Source organism: Echiichthys vipera, assembly GCF_963691815.1.
Source record: "Echiichthys vipera genome assembly, chromosome: 7".
Lineage (NCBI taxonomy): Eukaryota > Metazoa > Chordata > Actinopteri > Perciformes > Trachinidae > Echiichthys > Echiichthys vipera.
In genome coordinates this window covers 2577684-2594333 of record NC_139832.1, presented here as the reverse complement: position 1 = coordinate 2594333, position 16650 = coordinate 2577684, and the positions used below count along the sequence as shown (strand labels likewise).

Below are 16650 nucleotides of genomic sequence, written 5' to 3'. Positions count from 1 at the left end.
TGTAAATGTTGTACGAATTAGCTGAATATTTATTTTTGCCTCTTTTTTTTTTTATCATCATAATCTGTGCAATACCTCATCTGTTACACCCGTCACGTTCGTCACGCGTCCTCGTGGTGAAAGACTCTCTCTCCGCGGGGCGTCCCGTCGTTAGAAAGCACTTAAACGCCGCCATCACACGGCTGCATTTCATCCCAACAATCAACCGTAGAGAACAGGAGCTCCGGGTGCTCTGCAGGCTCCATGTGCTCTGCGTGCTCCGCAGGCTCTGCGGGGTCCGCATGCTCTGCGTGCTCCGCGTGTACCGCATGCTCTGCGTGCTCCGCGTGTACCGCATGCTCTGCAGGCTCTGCGTACTCTGCAGGCTCTGCGTACTCTGCGTACTCTGCGGGCTCTGCAGGCTCCGTGTGCTCTGCGTGCTCTGCGTGCTCCGCGTGCTCTGCAGGCTCTGCGGGCTCTGCGTGCTCTGCGGGCTCCGCAGGCTCCGTGTACTCTGCGTGCTCCGCAGGCTCCGCGTGCTCTGTGTGCTCCGCGTACTCCGCATGCTCTGCAGGCTCCGCGTACTCCGCATGCTCTGCAGGCTCCGCGTACTCTGCATGCTCTGCGTTCTCTGCGTGCTCTGCAGGCTCTGCAGGCTCTGCGTGCTCTGCGTGCTCTGCGTGCTCCGCGTGCTCTGCAGGCTCCGCGTACTCTGCGTGCTCTGCATCCTCCGCAGGCTCCTGTTGGGAAACGTTTTGTTTTGGCGCCTCATCACAGACACTGTAAAGGGAGAACGCACGTGCGACCAAACAGGCAGGATCCTCTTTGCGTTTGACGGCGGTGGGTTCGGATGCGACAGAACACTATTTTCTTACCGTGCTCGTTTTTTCCTTCGTACCTCCCGAGTTTCTTAATAAATCGTAGCGTAGTCGTGTTATTTTTTCATGAGTCCTTTGACCAAAATGTGGCGTCTCGGTCGCCTCGCGTGGGGTTTCAACTTTATTAAAGCCGTTTATTTGCACACACTTTCTACGATAGGTCAGTTTTGTTTTTGTGTGTTTTTGTTTTTTTCAGGTGTGCGTTTGTCGAGTCATTTTTTTATTTTGTTACCGTGACAACGGACAATTTTAGAAGCTGAAGGTTTTACAATAATGTGACCTTTTAAAACGGGACTACAGACACGACTGACGAGGTTACACACACACACACACACACACACTCTGTGGCATTTTGTGAAACAATGGAAGTTTTGTTCTTAACGTTCGGTCGGTCGTTTTCGTTTTGTCACGTCATTCCGTTCTTTCCCGCGGGAGGAAGCGTCCGCAGCGCTCCGGTGGGTCTTTCAAAAGTGCGTCACGTCGCGCACAAGAAGAATCAAAAATCATTCATCCTCTTCCGTCCTTCAGTTTCAACAAACTTCTCATTTTATGCAACGCGACTGTAAATGCCTCGCGACGGAGAATAACTTTAAAAAAAAGCAAATAATAATAAACCAAAAGTGGCGTTTACAGGCCGCCCGCGGGCTCGCCGGCGCCCGCGATCGTCCGTCTGTAACCTGAAGAAAGAGAAAACCTCCGACGCTCATTTTAAACTGTTCGTGTTCCGGTTTTTAGCGTCCTCCAGCGAGGATCAATGCTGCGCCGAGAAGCCGAGACACTGACGGAGAACCTGTGAAAAGGGGTGGGGGGGGGTGAGAACACTAAATTGTATACTTAAATAAATGTTAATATTTACAGAGAGACGTGTGTGTCGTCAGTTTGTCGCAGCGGTTCTGGAGCTCGAAGCGTCACGACTGTTCGAAACCCCAGATTCTCCTGCAGCTGAAGTCGGTCGAACACTTTCTTTAATATGTTCAAATGTATTAAATTTAAGTTTTTTTATACAAAGTCAAGTTAAAATTCAGTGGGAGCTGCAACATCCTGATTCAAATGTTTAATATTTAGACATTTTGTTCATGTAATAGTCACTGAATAGAGAGAGAACATTAAATTATATATTTACAAATTCAATTTAAACGATTTAAAGTCACTGAGAGTCAAATTTAATTAGTATTTCAAAGTTAACGTCAGGGGGAGAAGTTCAGCATCCGTGATCTGGTCATCTGGTAAGGATGAACCCTGGGCGCCTCCCTAGGGAGGTGTTCCAGGCACGTCCAGCTGGGAGGAGGCCTCGGGGAAGACCCAGGACCAGGTGGAGAGATTAGATCTCCACACTGGCCTGGGAACGCCTCAGGATCCCCCAGTTAGAGCTGGTTAATGTGGCCCGGGAAAGGGAAGTTTGGGGTCCCCTGCTAAAGCTGCTGCCCCCGCGACCCGACCCCGGATAAGAGGTTGAAGATGAGATGAAGTTAACGTGCAGAGTAATTTCTAGTAAATGTAACTTTTCCTTCTCATATTTGCGATCACAGTGTCGACTATGATGCGTTATTAGTGAGAAAAATGCAATTTTACTGATAAAAATCTATCCCGCAATGCATCATGGGAGTTTGCGGTGAGTCTTATCTCGGGAACAGAAGCTCGTAGAGAGATGGAAGTTGTTTTTTTTTATATGTTTTCATGTGCGGGCTTTCCAATGGTGCCGCCCCCGAGTGCGTCCGACCTTCTGTTCCCGAGATACGGCGGAAAAAGACTCACCGCAAACTCCCATGATGCACTGCGGGATAGATTTTTATAAGTAAAATTGCATTTTTCTCACTAATAACGCATCAAAGTCATCAAGTGTGATATATCAATGTGTTGGTCTTGATATCAGCTGAAATCCGTACTGATGCGTTGTTAAGCTTTGAACTGGACCTTTAAACAGGGGGATGAACTGAAAGACTGATATAATAGAATGACGTAATGCTGTAATGTCCTATTAAAACCACTTTAATTGCTCTGATGATCATGTCTCTTGGCGTCTCACAGCGAGAGGGTTCCTGGTTTGAATCCCGGCTGGGGCCCTTCTGTGTGGAGTTTGCATGTTGTCCCCGTGTCTGCGTGGGTTTTCTCCGGGTTCTCCGGTTTCCTCCCACAGTCCAAAGACGTGCAGGTGTTCGGTTCATTGATGACTCTAAATCACCCGTAGGTGTGAATGGTTGTCTGTCTCTGTTCGTCTCTATGTGTCCTGGGATAGACTGGCGTCCTGTCCAGGGTGGACCCCGCCTCACGCCCGATGTCAGCTGGGATCGGCTCCAGCCCCCCTCTGCGACCCCGACAGGAACAAGAGACTGAAGATGAATGAAGATGAGTGAGTGAATGTCTTATTATAGACGTATAACAGGACGTGTCAAAATGTGTGAGTGAAAGACGTCCATAGACTTTACACACACTCAACTGTTGTAATGAGCGACAGAGTGGGTGAAGGACGAGTGAGTGGACAGCAGGACCTTCTCCTCTCACACACACACACACACACACACACTCGCTGCTGCGTCTCTCAGCACTTCATTTCCCTCCAATTAAACTTGAGTCCAACATTTCTGTGGCATTTGATCAAAGATGTGAAATGTTCTAATGAGGGAGGTCACAGTCACACCCTCCCTCCGTGTTTACTTTAGTGTGTGTGTGTGTGCGCGTGCGTGCGGACTAGATTAGAAACAAGAAAGTCGTTTCTCTGCCAGCTGGTTTCAGATCAGTTCACACCGACTGTGTCATCTTTATGTACAGTGTGCGGTCACATGTGGAGTCTACACACACACGTTTATACGACACCGTTCTGTGACTACGTAAGAAAACAACTGGATATAAATACTATTAATCCTCGATCCCAGAATCTAAACATAAGTAATAACTGTTCATAATAATACGGATTTACCAGCCCGGTGTTATAATGACGATAACATTCAGACGGTTGGTGCAAACTCCTTTTTCAACAGGAAATAATATGTGATAAATAAAATATATCACAATATTTCTAATGGTAATATCAGAAACTATCAATGGTTTACTTACTTACTTACCGTATTTTCCGCACTATAAGGCGCACCACATTATAAGGCGCATAGAACAGACGCTACAGTCGAGGCTGGGGTTTGAAGGAGTTTTGTTCGGGGATTTTATTTTGTCAGGATCACTTTCGTGTAAACTGTTTGTTGTAATACTCATTTTGTCCACAGGAGGCACCATTCCCTGATGTTGTAAGGCTGATAAACCTACATAGCCTCCACAAAATCCTCCTTTCACTATCAGAATCCGATCTGTTCTGTCAGATAACATTACGCGAAGTATAGAACAGTTGCATGATCGAATTATTTCACCTCTGCTCAAGTTAGCATAGCACTAAACCAGAAGTTAGCCGGCTCTGATGGAAAGTCCCTGGTGATTGGTCAGGGAACATCTTTTCCCCCTCCGGCATGGAAATCGGTTCAGAGTGAAGGCCACACACAACGTCTGATATCAGGCAAGCACTTCGACCTCTTGTGGCCGAAATGATCTGCATCGTCAGCATATTGTTTGGGTTTTTTAAAAACGTTTCACCCGTTGATGAAAGATGTTATTTCTTAATTCATAAACACACAGAAAGAAAACAAAGTAGATCAGACTACCGTATTTTCCTGCACCATAACGCTACAGTCGAGGCTGGGGTTACGTTCTGCATCCATTAGATGGAGCTGCGCTAAAGGGAACGTCAACACAGGGAGGTCGTCTTGTTGCTTCCTCCACTTCGGCACCATTGATTGGTTCATGTTCAACTCTCTGGCTGCTGCTCTATTCCCGTGTTCTGCTGCGTGACTAATGGCCTTGAGTGTAAACTCTGCGTCGTAAGCGTGTCTCTTAACAGGAGCCATTTTGGGCTCTTTACACAAACACACACATGGAAATGAAACGTCACGCTTCACGCAGTCGTATATCTCAACATGCACCGCGCGTTACTTCTTCTACGGGGGAAAATAGAGTCGGCAGCTGCTCACCGTAGTTGGAGACCTGTTGTGGCTCAATATTGGTCCATATATAAGGAGCACCGGATTAAAAGGAGCACTTGACACATTTGAAGGTTTTTAGGTGCAACTTATAGTGCGGAGAATACGGTACTTACTTAGGCCTTTCCATTCCTTTGGGAACAAAGGCCATTGATGAATCTTTCCCACACTCGCCTGTCTTGGTTCTTTCCAGCTGTTTCCACGTCAGTCCTCTTTCTTTAACTTCGTCTTCAGGTGTTTTTGGGGTCTTCCTCTGCTCCGTTTACCTCGTGGGTTCCCTGTTAGCGCCTGTCTGGTTATGGACTTTGTACCTTTTCTTAATGTGTGACCGCTCCAGCTCCATTTCCTCCTCAGTAGCTGTGCCTCTGTTGGTTCCTGGTTGGCGCGTTCCCACAGGTCGGTGTTATTTCTACGGTTTGGCGAGAAGATGCTGAGGACACGTCTCAGGCAGCTGTTGATCAAAGTCTGTGGTTTATTGGTGGTGTTGGTCGTGCTCCTCCAGGCTTCTGATCCGTATAGCAGTACTGATTTGACCATGGGTCTGGTTCCTTATCAAAGCTCTAGTCCCGTTAAGAGCGGTCTTTCAGAACTCTGTTATATTTCCCGATGTGTTGTCCCATACCATGAAGACACTTCTTGGGTGGACCATCCAGCAAGCCTGCTGGGCTGTCTTCGTTGACCCATAGTGGACCCTGGTATGGGTTAGGGCCCATGGGTGACTGCCATAGTGGTACAGGATGAGAAGGACTGTGATAATTCCAACCATCACTGCACCACCTTTGACCACGTTTGGTCGAGGAGCTCTTCTCCCTGGTCGAGGCATCATGGGTTGAAGCTCCATCCTTATTTGGAGTCCCCCTCGGTTATGATTAGTCAGTCATAATACGATGGCTTATAAAGTGAGTGGCCAGAGTTAAAGACTTTTAGTTTGGTATTAAGTCAATGGTTTACTGTTTAACAATTCAATCAAACTATTTCAAATGGCTATTTCTTAACAATATCATCGGATGACTCATGTAAGGGAGCGCACCCATGTTCCCTGCTCTGTTATTTTTCTCAGTCTTGTCCCGTTGCCCACAGATTCTGCATTCATTTGTAATTTCTAGAGATTATTTTAACATTGATTTAAATGTACAAGTCAGGTGAACGATCGGCTCATAAGTTTTAAAAGTATTTTTCTGAACTACATTAACCAAAATGGATCGTGTGCGTGCGTGTGTGTGCATGTGCCTGTGTGTGTGTGTGTCTCTGTGTGTCTGTGTGCGTGTGCGTGTGCGTGCGTGTGTCTGTGTGCATGTGTGTGTGTGTGTGTGTGTGTGTGTAAGCTGCAGCTGCTGCGGTTCGTAGTGGAGTTAATCCCTCCGTCCTTAGTGCAGGACACGCAGCTGCTCCTCCTCCTCTCAGGTCACCAACATGTGAAGCTGTCGTATGAACTGTGATGATGTCGTTAGGAGGTGTTGTTGTGTTTTAACAGCCCGCTGATGTCGGGTTGATATCTGTCGTCTAACCTCGTTTCCTGTCTGATGACAAAAACATATATCTGCTATTCTGAAAGCGGAGAGTCGAGCTCAGAGACTCAAGTAAAACGTGCAAAATGCTGCAGCTCGTGTTCTGACTTAAACAAACCAAAGAGAACGTATTTCTCCTGTTTTAGCTTCTTTGCTCTGGCTCCCTGTAAAATCCTTCTCCTTACCTGCTAAGCTCTTATTGGTCAGGCTCCGTCGTGTCTTAAAGAGCTCATAGTACCGTATCACCCGACTAAACCATCTCTCCCTTCCATCACCATGGGGAACGTGAGGTCGCTGGCTAACAAGATGGACGAGCTGGCGGGCCTGGTGAAGACTCAGTGGATGTATTGTGTGAGCAGTGTGCTGTGTTTCACGGAGACGTGGCTCCACGAGGACATCCCGGACTCTAACGTAACTGTGGACGGCTTTCAGACTGTTCGGGCGGACAGGAGTCACCGTGAGAGTGGCAAGAGGAAAGGTGGGGAACTTGCTATTCTTATTAACAACAAGTGGTGTCATCCTGGACACGTGACTGTAAAGGAGCGTGTGTTCAGCCCGGACATTGAGCTGCTCGCCGTGAGTCTGCCGCTTCTTGAATCTTGAATCTTGACTAGATCGCTGCGCTCTGAGAGTGCAGGGCTACTCGTCGTTCCTAGAGTCTCCAAAAGTAGAAATGGAGGCAGAGCCTTCAGCTACCGAGCTCCTCTCCTGTGGAACCGACTCCCAAGTGTTATTCTGGAGTCAGACACTGTTCCCATATTTAAGAGTAAACTTTAAACTTTCCTCTTTGATGAAGCTTACAGCTAGGGCTAACGAGTCCTTAGCAATGCTCTTATTTTTAAGATGATTGTGTCCGGACAGATGTCCGTCCACGTTTGTGGTTTAGGGGGAGAAGTTCAGCATCCGTGAGGAACTCGGAGTCGAGCCGCTGCTCCTTTGTGTTGAAAGGAGCCAGTTGAGGTGGTTCAGGATCATCTGGTGAGGATGAACCCTGGGCGCCTCCCTAGGGAGGTGTTCCAGGCACGTCCAGCTGGGAGGAGGCCTCGGGGAAGACCCAGGACCAGGTGGAGAGATTAGATCTCCACACTGGCCTGGGAACGCCTCAGGATCCCCCAGTTAGAGCTGGTTAATGTGGCCCGGGAAAGGGAAGTTTGGGGTCCCCTGCTGGAGCTGCTGCCCCCGAGACCCGACACCAGAATAGCCGTTGAAGATGAGATAGGAATTAAACCTCAAGTTGCATTTGAAAGCAGTAAAAAGCCTTCCACTCGCAGGTCTTTCTCATCTAAATCAGTCAAGGTGCAGCTTCTCAAACCGACCTTTCAATGTTTTTGTCATGAATAGATGGAAACAGAGCGGACGGTGTCGACTGCACCAGAGACGAAGTGTAACCATGACGATTTAATCAAAACAATCCGGCGAGAAAGCAAACTTTTTTTTTGACAAAACAAAGTAGATAAAAACACGACCATCGGTTTAGATGAACCACAAAGAACCAGACATCGTGACCCGTCCTGTGGTGGAAGCTAGTAACCATGAGTTTTGAAGGAACCGGGCGCAAACAAAAACAAACCAGACCATAAAACAAACCAGCGTGGTTTCAAAGCCACAGTAACATCAGAAGTGTGCGTTTTATAAAAGTGTGTAACTCTTTGAAACACCTTAAAGAACATTTCTCTGAAGAATCCCGTAAACGAGGAGCCGCTAGAAAACCTTTCATGAGTTTAGTTTTGACAAACCGAGTCCGAGCATGAACTTTATTTCTCTCCACATCAGCGTTCACAGTCGGTTTCACACAGTAACAAAAAACTAAATACATAAACAATAAAGTCTCAAACGTGCAGAAATCTGCTGCTGCTGCGTCGCCGCGTGACACGTTTAAAAAGTGACATTTCAGAGTGAAGCAAACATGAAATACTTCAGTACAAAGTGAGAAGAGTGGCGGTGTGACGAGTCGGCGAGTTCAGGCCTGTGACGGGTCCACCTGAAACCACACACACACACACACACACACACACACACACACACACACACACACACACACACACACACACACACACACACACACACACACACACAGAGTTAGAGATATTTCTGATCTGTCGGCCAACGAGCAACGTGGACCGTCCTGAGGAGACCCGGGGTGCGTTCAGGTCGACAAAACGTAGAAAAATCTTTATTTAAAACAGTGTTGGTGTGTTGGACGCACTGTTGTGAATGCAAACACACTGTCACTGTCTTTTTCGGCATTAAAATCCATCTAATAAACCATGGAGACACTTTTTTTTCGTTGATCAGCTGTGTTTGGAGAATGCTGGAGAGACGCTAACAGCCCCAAAGTGCTAACAGTGATTAGCTCGCGGCGCTGAACGCATCCAAAACGTCTTTTTTTAACCACTAATATGATCAAAATAACAGCAAACCTCTGCAGCAGCATGAGAAGAGTCCCTACACACACAACAAAGCAGCAACAACGTAGTTAGAGAACCCAGAGTTGGGTCGTCCGTACAAGTCGATTATAGAATGCACTGGAGTTCAGTTCAAGGAGGAAAGTTTTGGCGTTTATGATTCCATGGAAATGCGTTATTACTGGGCTGTTTGTGACGTTGGAATTATAAATGCCAAAACTTCAGACTTGCCCTTTAATACCACAAAAATGTACCTTTTAAAGCCTGCTGTACACCGTTTTACCGCATGTCATTCAACCCGTGCACACTGTTTTCAGATCGAGCGTGTTTTTGTTGTAGTCACGTTGACGCATTTTAGAGCTTTTCGCATGTCGTTTAACGTCCGGTTTTCGTCGCCAACACATCACATACGGACACTTTCAGGAACCCTTAGGGTGCACTCACACTGTCCACCCGAACGGGTAAAGTCTAGTTCCTTTGACCAGTGTGAGTGCGCTTGCCATCCACGGCCCGTTTGGGAGAGGTGGGCTTTTGTAAAGCACGTTTGCACATGTACGAGCACGAGCGTGAGTACGTGTACGAGCACGAGCGTGCGCACGTGTATGAGCACGAGGCCTACGGCGGTTCTGAGGTCATTTCCTGTGCGCCTGTTCGGACATAGAAAAAAGAAGGAGGGACCATGCGCGGACATTTCAAACAATGGCGGTGAAAGGTTCACGTTGGTGTGATGCGGAGGTGGAGTGTTTACTGCAGATTTGGTCGATGAAAAGATTCAAAAACAGTCGACAAGACGCACAAAAACTCAGAGGTCTACGGAAAGATCTGGAAACAAAGCCACACATCGCCAGGACGTCATCAATGCGTGTGACGTGTTACGGCGTGATGGCGTATAGGCAGCAAGAAGCATTCTCCGAGGCCCAGGTAGTGTGAGTACAAACGGGCCTGGAGGGGGGGACAAGGACCCTAAAGCATGCACCGATTCATCAGCCGAAATTCACCGTTTTGATTGAAATCGTCAAATAAGATGACGGCCGACGGTTTACCTGCTGTGTCGCATCGATTCGGTGATGGATGAAGGCTTTTTTAAAGAATCTTCTTCATGTGAAAGAAGATTATAGTAAAGGTTGTTTGGATGATTGAATTTGTTCCCATTCAAAGACGGTTAAGTTCAAAATACTCGATGTGGTTGGTTTTCGGAGGGATGCTTTGTTTTCACAGTCGTATGCTTTTAAATTCTGTTGTTTGTTGAAACAAACCTCTGCAGCATCATTATACGCGTCTAACCTCATTCATCTGTAACTCTCCTGTAACGTACTCTGAAGCAACAACACTGTGTGTGGAAATCCTCACAACACTCATCTGCTCTTCCCAGCAGCCATCGCTCTTATCAAACAGCGGCGACGTCGTCAAACTATTTATAACCTGACAGAGTCGAGGAATGACAGAGGCTGTCATCTGGCGACAGCGGGCGTTCGCACTGAGGGGGTCTAATGGCTTTTGGAGGCTAAATGATGTTTGTTGCTTTCACTCGAGCAAAGAAACAAAATTCCTTCAGAGAGAGATGAGTCACAGGAGGAAGTCTTACCCTTTTTAAGGCCCCGATGCTGCTCCCGCGGATCGCCGCCATCAGGTCGTCGCGGCTCGACCTCTGCGGCTGCATCGGGCGCGACGGCTCGTCTCGTCTCTTCTGCAGCGACGGCTTCAAGGCGTTCTTCAGGTCTTTGAGAATATCGGCGCTCTCCTTTTCGTTGGCGCCGTTCTTGAGCTTCTTTGACTTTGGCTTCCTCTGGTTGCTCTGAGACTTGGTGCTGTTTGAGCCTTCGTGCTGTTTGACCATTTCGGAGATCTTCCTCGTCGGCGGGTCCAAAGGCGGAGGAGGAGGATGTCTGTTCTGATTCTCAACACTCTTAGAGGATTGCGACGGCTTCTTCGGTGGTCTGTTTTCCGCGGTTGAACCAGGACCTTGTCCAGACACCTCTGGAGGACTCTGCTCCTTCTTCTGTTGCAGCCTCCTCTGTCGCTGTTGGTCCTGGTTGCGCGTCAGGATGCTCGTTGCCGTCATCCTCGGGCCCGGGAGGTCAAACTGGTAGCCGAGCTTGAGCAGAGTGGTGTTCTCCCTCAGCAGCTGGACCATCTCCATCTCCACCTTCCCCCCGCACATGTGCCTCTGGTTGTGGAAGCGAAGCTCCACCAGCGTCCTGTTGTGCTGCAGCGCCGCCAGAAGCGCCAGGATCCCCTGACCAGACACAAAGTTGGACTCGATGTTCAGGTTTCTGATGAAGCGGTTCTCGCGGAGCAACTTGGAGACGGCATGGGCGACGCGGTCGTCAGCGTGGGTGTTGGCGAGGCTGAAAACGTGGACGTGAGTGTTCGCGCACAGGGCCTCGGCGAAACGCAGCAAGGTTTCCTGGGAAATGTCTTCGATGTTGTTGAGGTTGACTTCGCTCACGGTGGGGTCGTCGCACAGGATCTGCTCCAGAGTTTGATCCACGACGATCGGGTTCCCGCTTTCACTCTCCGGGGTGGCGTTCAGGTTTACGTCCGCGGTTTCGGTCCTCCTCGATTCACTCCTCGAGCCTTTTGGCAGAACGTTCTTCTGAGGACACTTACTCCTGATCGGAGCCTTCTTCTTACACTCGTCTTTCTTTTCCGCCTCCGCCTCGTTTTTGTCGCTTTGCGCATTCTTCCCCTTCGGTGAAACCTTCTTCCTGTCGCTGTCCACACTCTTGCAAGAGTTGCTGGTGGTCGCTGCCGCTCGTCCCCCTCCGCTCTTATCTGAGCTTCCCTCCTGCACGATAAGAGGACAGAAAATTAGGTCGAACCCTGACATTCTCCAGCCTCTGACTTTTAATTAAGAACCCTCTCCAACGCTGGCAGACACTCATTAAAGCTGGCATTTCTCCCGCAGTCTGTATTTTTAGATCGTTTTCAACCAACACGTTAACTGGGTGACACTTTCCACATCATTATACCAGTGAGTTTGTACTGGAACAGAATAAACGTGCAGCTAAAATTAGGAGGAAACATCTTTGGAAACTTTGGTCTGAAGGCAAAAGGCTTCATTTCAAACCCACTCTTGATTTATTTCAGTTTAAATGCACAAGTATCATCGAATTCACACTTAATCACAGTGATGTGGATCAGAAAGACTTTATTCCTGGTATTGAATGTGTACTCCAGTTATCTAGTGTCGGACGTCCATGATGTAAGAGCCACAGGTTCGATATCTTACGAAATATAAAGGGAACAGATTCGTACATCGCCTGATTTCCTTTTTTGCTCTGGACGCAATACACACAAATTAAAGTGCATTGCTTTTGTAGTTAACTTCCTGTCTTAAGATATATATAAGTTGAAGAACGTAAATATATTTCCATAATTATGCTTTGTTTTGTGTGTAGGGACTCTTTTCATGCTGCTGCAGAGGTTTGCTGTTATTTTCAGCAGCATTAGTGGTTAAAAAAGACCTTTGAATGCCTTCACCGTACCGGCCCCGAGCTAATAGCCACGTCCGGCTGTTAGCGACTCCCCTGGATTTCTCCGTTAATAGTCTCAATTGTTTATTTTGATGTGTGCAAGTGTGGAAAAACACCCTGGGATGATTTTACGCCTGAATTTCACTTTAAAATCATGACGTTTGTTACGTAAACTAACGTACGTACTCAATGTACAGTATAAAACCAAACAGTGCAAACTTATCCTGGAGACGCGCTTTGTTTTGAATTCAAGCTCGTTGCTCCTCGAGTGTCGACTTAGAGTCAGACGACACTACATCGGTCCAAAAACTGAGCTCTGCAGAAGACGAGCTCCTGAGGCTGGAGGCTGTGGCGACTATCAGTGAAAAAGAAGAACATCTGAGGACTCTTCCGGGACATTTTCATGGTTGCTGCAGCCTTGCTAAGGTTTAGCTCTTCGCTCTTTGCTCGATTTTACAGAGTTTTACGACCGTTATTCTGCAAACTGAGGAGGAAGTTTCCAGTTTGTCAAATGTGCAGTAATCAGTCAGAAGGCCAACGCTCGGGTCTGAACCCTAAACGTCAAGATTTTCACCTTCCACTGGCCCAAACTTTACTGAAGTGTTGAGTTTATATTTGAGAAGGGTCCAACCTTTCTATAAGGGCGCACTCACACGCGCTTTGGTTTGAATTCAAGCTCGTTGCTCCTCGAGTGTCGACTTAGAGTCAGGCGACACTACATCGGTCGAAAACCTGAGCTCTGCAGAAGACGAGCTCCTGAGGACGGAGGCAGTGGCGACTATCAGTGAAAATGAGCAGATGAACATTTGAGGACTCGTGAGGGAGGAATAGAAAGTAAGGATGGAGCAAGACAACACCGTGACGGCGTCTGAGTTATTTCCTCCGCAGACGCAGACGGGTTTAAACGGCTGTTTGGACGGATTAAGAGAAGGACGACGAACCCCGACGGGTAAATGATCTTCATGCGAAAAATAGTTTCAGCGTTTCTTTTAAATCTCAAACTGAAACTGGATCTGAGTCTTATCCTGTCATCAGATCAGTTCATTACTTAAATACCGCACGTGTCTGTTTGTGTTAATGCTGTAATATAATAACAATATAAACTGTATATAACTGTAGCTGAGACAAACACGGAGAAATAGATTTAAACAACATGGAAATCTCTGTTACAGACGCACAATTACATTTAATCAAGTCTGCATTTAAGGACAATTCTGATATTTTGTATTTTACTTGAGTTTTTATATTATTTAGAAGAAGAAGAATTACTTTATTAGTCCCGCCACGGGGAAATTGAATTTTTTCACTCTGTTATTAATCATGTTACACACACACACACACACACACACACACACACACACACACACACACACACACACACACACACACACACACACACACACACACACACACACACACACACACACACACACACACACACACACACACACACACACACACACACACACACACACAGAGACACACAGAGACAGGACCTATACATGCAATTAAGGAGAGATGTTAGAGCGAGGGGGCTGCCAGTGACCGGCGCCCCGAGCAGTTGGGGGTTCGGTGCCTTGCTCAACAGCACCTCGGCAGTGCCCAGGAGATGAACTGGCACCTCTCCAGCCACCAGTCCACGCTCCATACATGGTCCACACAGGGACTTGTGGCTACTGCCGCCCCTAAAGAGATGCTCCAGGTGAGGCTCGAACTCACAACCTCTGCATTACTTTGCTGTTTACTGTCTTATAAGTACCGCGCGCTGGAGACTCCTGTTACTTTAAACCTCCATTTGTACATTTCAGAGACAGATATTGTACTTGTTACTCACTTTTTAGTTAATAACTATGTTGCAGATTCAGATTATTGATACAAAATATAATATATTATTATAAACGATGGTGTCTTTTTATGGATTTAGCCACCTAGTTAAACTAAGCTCCACCTTCAAAGCTGCAAAATCAAAGTGCATCAATAATTACAGCTTATTATTTGCTTTTAAAGTTTTGAATGCAGTGTTTTTACACGTTATAGAAGTTTCCAGACTGATTTCCTTGCTTCCAAACATCCGTTGGCTTCAGTTTAGTTCTGTTAAAATCAACTTTCTGCAAACAGTTGATCCCAAACATTCGACATTTAGCGTTAAAGAAAGAAACCAACTCCCCTGAGCTGAGAGCTGAGACTAACGTGGAAAAAATAGATTCAAACAACATGGAAATCTCTGTTACAGACGCACAATTACATTTAATCAAGTCTGCATTTAAGGACAATTCTGATATTTTGTGTTTAACTTGAGTTTTTATATTATTTGTGACTTTAAACTTATATTTGTACATTTCAGAGACAGATATTCTACTTTTTACTGACTTTTTAGTTAATAACTATGTTGCAGATTCAGATTATTAATACAAAATATAATATATAATTATAAACGATGGTGTCTTTTTATGGATTAAGCCAAATAGTTAAAATAAGCTCCTTCTTTAAAGCTGCAAAATCCAAGTGCATCAATAATTACAGCTTATTATTTGCTTTTAAAGTTGTTTTGCAGTGTTTTTACACGTTATAGAAGTTTTCAGATGGATTTCCTTCCTTCCAGACAGTTAAAATCAACCTGCAGAGACAGGGAACTATATAAACAGATGATCCCTCACATTCGACATTTAGCGTTAAAGAAAGAAACCGTGAGGCGGTGCAGGTGCAAACCAGCTCCCCTCACGTCTGTAGCATCCATGAACAGGAAGTCGGTTGTTTTTGTTGTTGTTTTAGTTGTAAAATCAAACCCTGAAGGTAACAAACAAACATGGATATTGTAAAAAAGGATCCTTTGGTGGTTAAAACGTGAAGTAATGGGCGTCTCACCTGTCCGCCGCCGGACTTCACGCTCTCGTCCTTCAGCAGCTTCTTGTTCTCGTCCTCCCAGTATTTCAGCAGAGCGTCCCTGTCGAAGTTCCCCGTCGGGGTTTTGGCCGTCTGGTCTTTCTGCCTCAGGCCGATGGGGACGTTGTCGTCGAGGTCGGCCAGCTCCCTCTCCAGCTCCTGGAGCTCCTCGGAGGACAGAGTGGCGAGCAGCTCGTCTTCGTCCACCTCCTCGTACTTCTTCAGCTCCCTGCGGTACCCGAAGGTACTCATGGTTCCGCTCTTGCCTTCGGACTCTCCGAACACTTAAACCTCTAACTCTCCTTCTTGCGCTTTTATCTTCTCGTGTCCTCGATTAGATCACAAGTTGTTTTCTTGCTTGAATCTCCTCGTTGACTCGTCCTCCATCAGGTTCCCTTCAGATCGGAGATGGCGTGCGCGACTGGAGGCGAAACGGAGAGTCTTCGCTCATCTACTGGTTCCAGCTTCCAGAGGAGGCTGGCGGGGAAGAAAGGGGAGGTCCGCCGTGCCGCTGATGGTCCTGTCTTTTTTTAGGGTGTTGGGTGGAGGGGGGTCAATGAGATAGGCTTACCGCAGGAATGTGAGCCCTCTGAGTGGCCTGTGCCGAGAGCTCATCAGCGACTTGTGCCTCGAAAGAAGCGAAGGGAACAAAACGCCGTAGGGAGACACCGGAGATGAAGCTCTTACGTAACGTGTCAGGGCACAGGAACACGCCGTGGTTGTGGTGTTGTCAGGGAAACACTTGTTCTCCCTGAGGAGGGTGGGATTATGTACAGTAGAGCCCCGGCTGGCCCTGAGGACGGGTGATGGTGGTCACAACAACGACAAGTCGGGACGGACGGACTCTATTATAAGTTATAATCCTGAGTTTTCTTCAAGACGTTTGATGGAACCAAAACAAAACAGTGACTGGTTAAATGGGAGGGGATTCTAGTTTGTTGTTTGGTTTCCAAGACGACCATCGGAGCTCAGTAACAACATGCGTCCGTCACTGATGAATGTTTAACAAGCTGCTTGGAAGTCGTCTCATGTTACGTGTCTGAAGCGAAAAGACCGTGTGTGACATGACACCGCTCTCATCCTAGAGCTGATGTTAATTTGACCTTTGACCTGGATCATTGCTGATCAGCGTGAGACGGAGAATGGAAACACGTTCAGTTACAGAACAGAGGACCAAACTGCTGCGTTCGGCCCTTTTTAACCCGTTAAATACAGACCTGGATATTTTGTCCACCTGACTCCGACAGTGTTTCCGCGGCGTCCGGCCTTGTTCTTCCAGAACAGGTGTTGTGTTGAAGTCTGGTCCCCGTTCGAATCGTTTTTTCTTCTTTAAAATGAAGTTAAAGTTATATTCTCCCGTAGCGCCGCCCTTCGTGGTCAGGGTTAGGGTCAGGGATAAGGCTTGGCTCAAATTTAGTTACGAGTAAAACATTCTTCAACACAGTAGCAAACACAACTATGGAAGTAAACGTGTGTCATCAGATTTTGAAATTCATTCA

At 47.0% G+C, this 16650-nt stretch overlaps 1 protein-coding gene across 1 annotated transcript; it reads right to left on the bottom strand.

Annotated features, from left to right (window-relative positions):
• Positions 1-161: 161 nt before the first annotated feature.
• Positions 162-15540, bottom strand: lmod2a (leiomodin 2 (cardiac) a; the record flags this gene model as incomplete). The annotated part of the gene is made up of 3 exons (XM_083916376.1): positions 15134-15540; positions 10363-11580; positions 162-719 (listed from the first exon to the last, which is right to left on the bottom strand). The coding sequence occupies exons 1-3, from the start codon at positions 15401-15403 to the stop codon at positions 162-164; spliced, it is 2046 nt and encodes a 681-aa protein (XP_083772502.1). The 5' UTR covers positions 15404-15540.
• Between the last annotated feature and the right edge of the window lie 1110 nt (positions 15541-16650).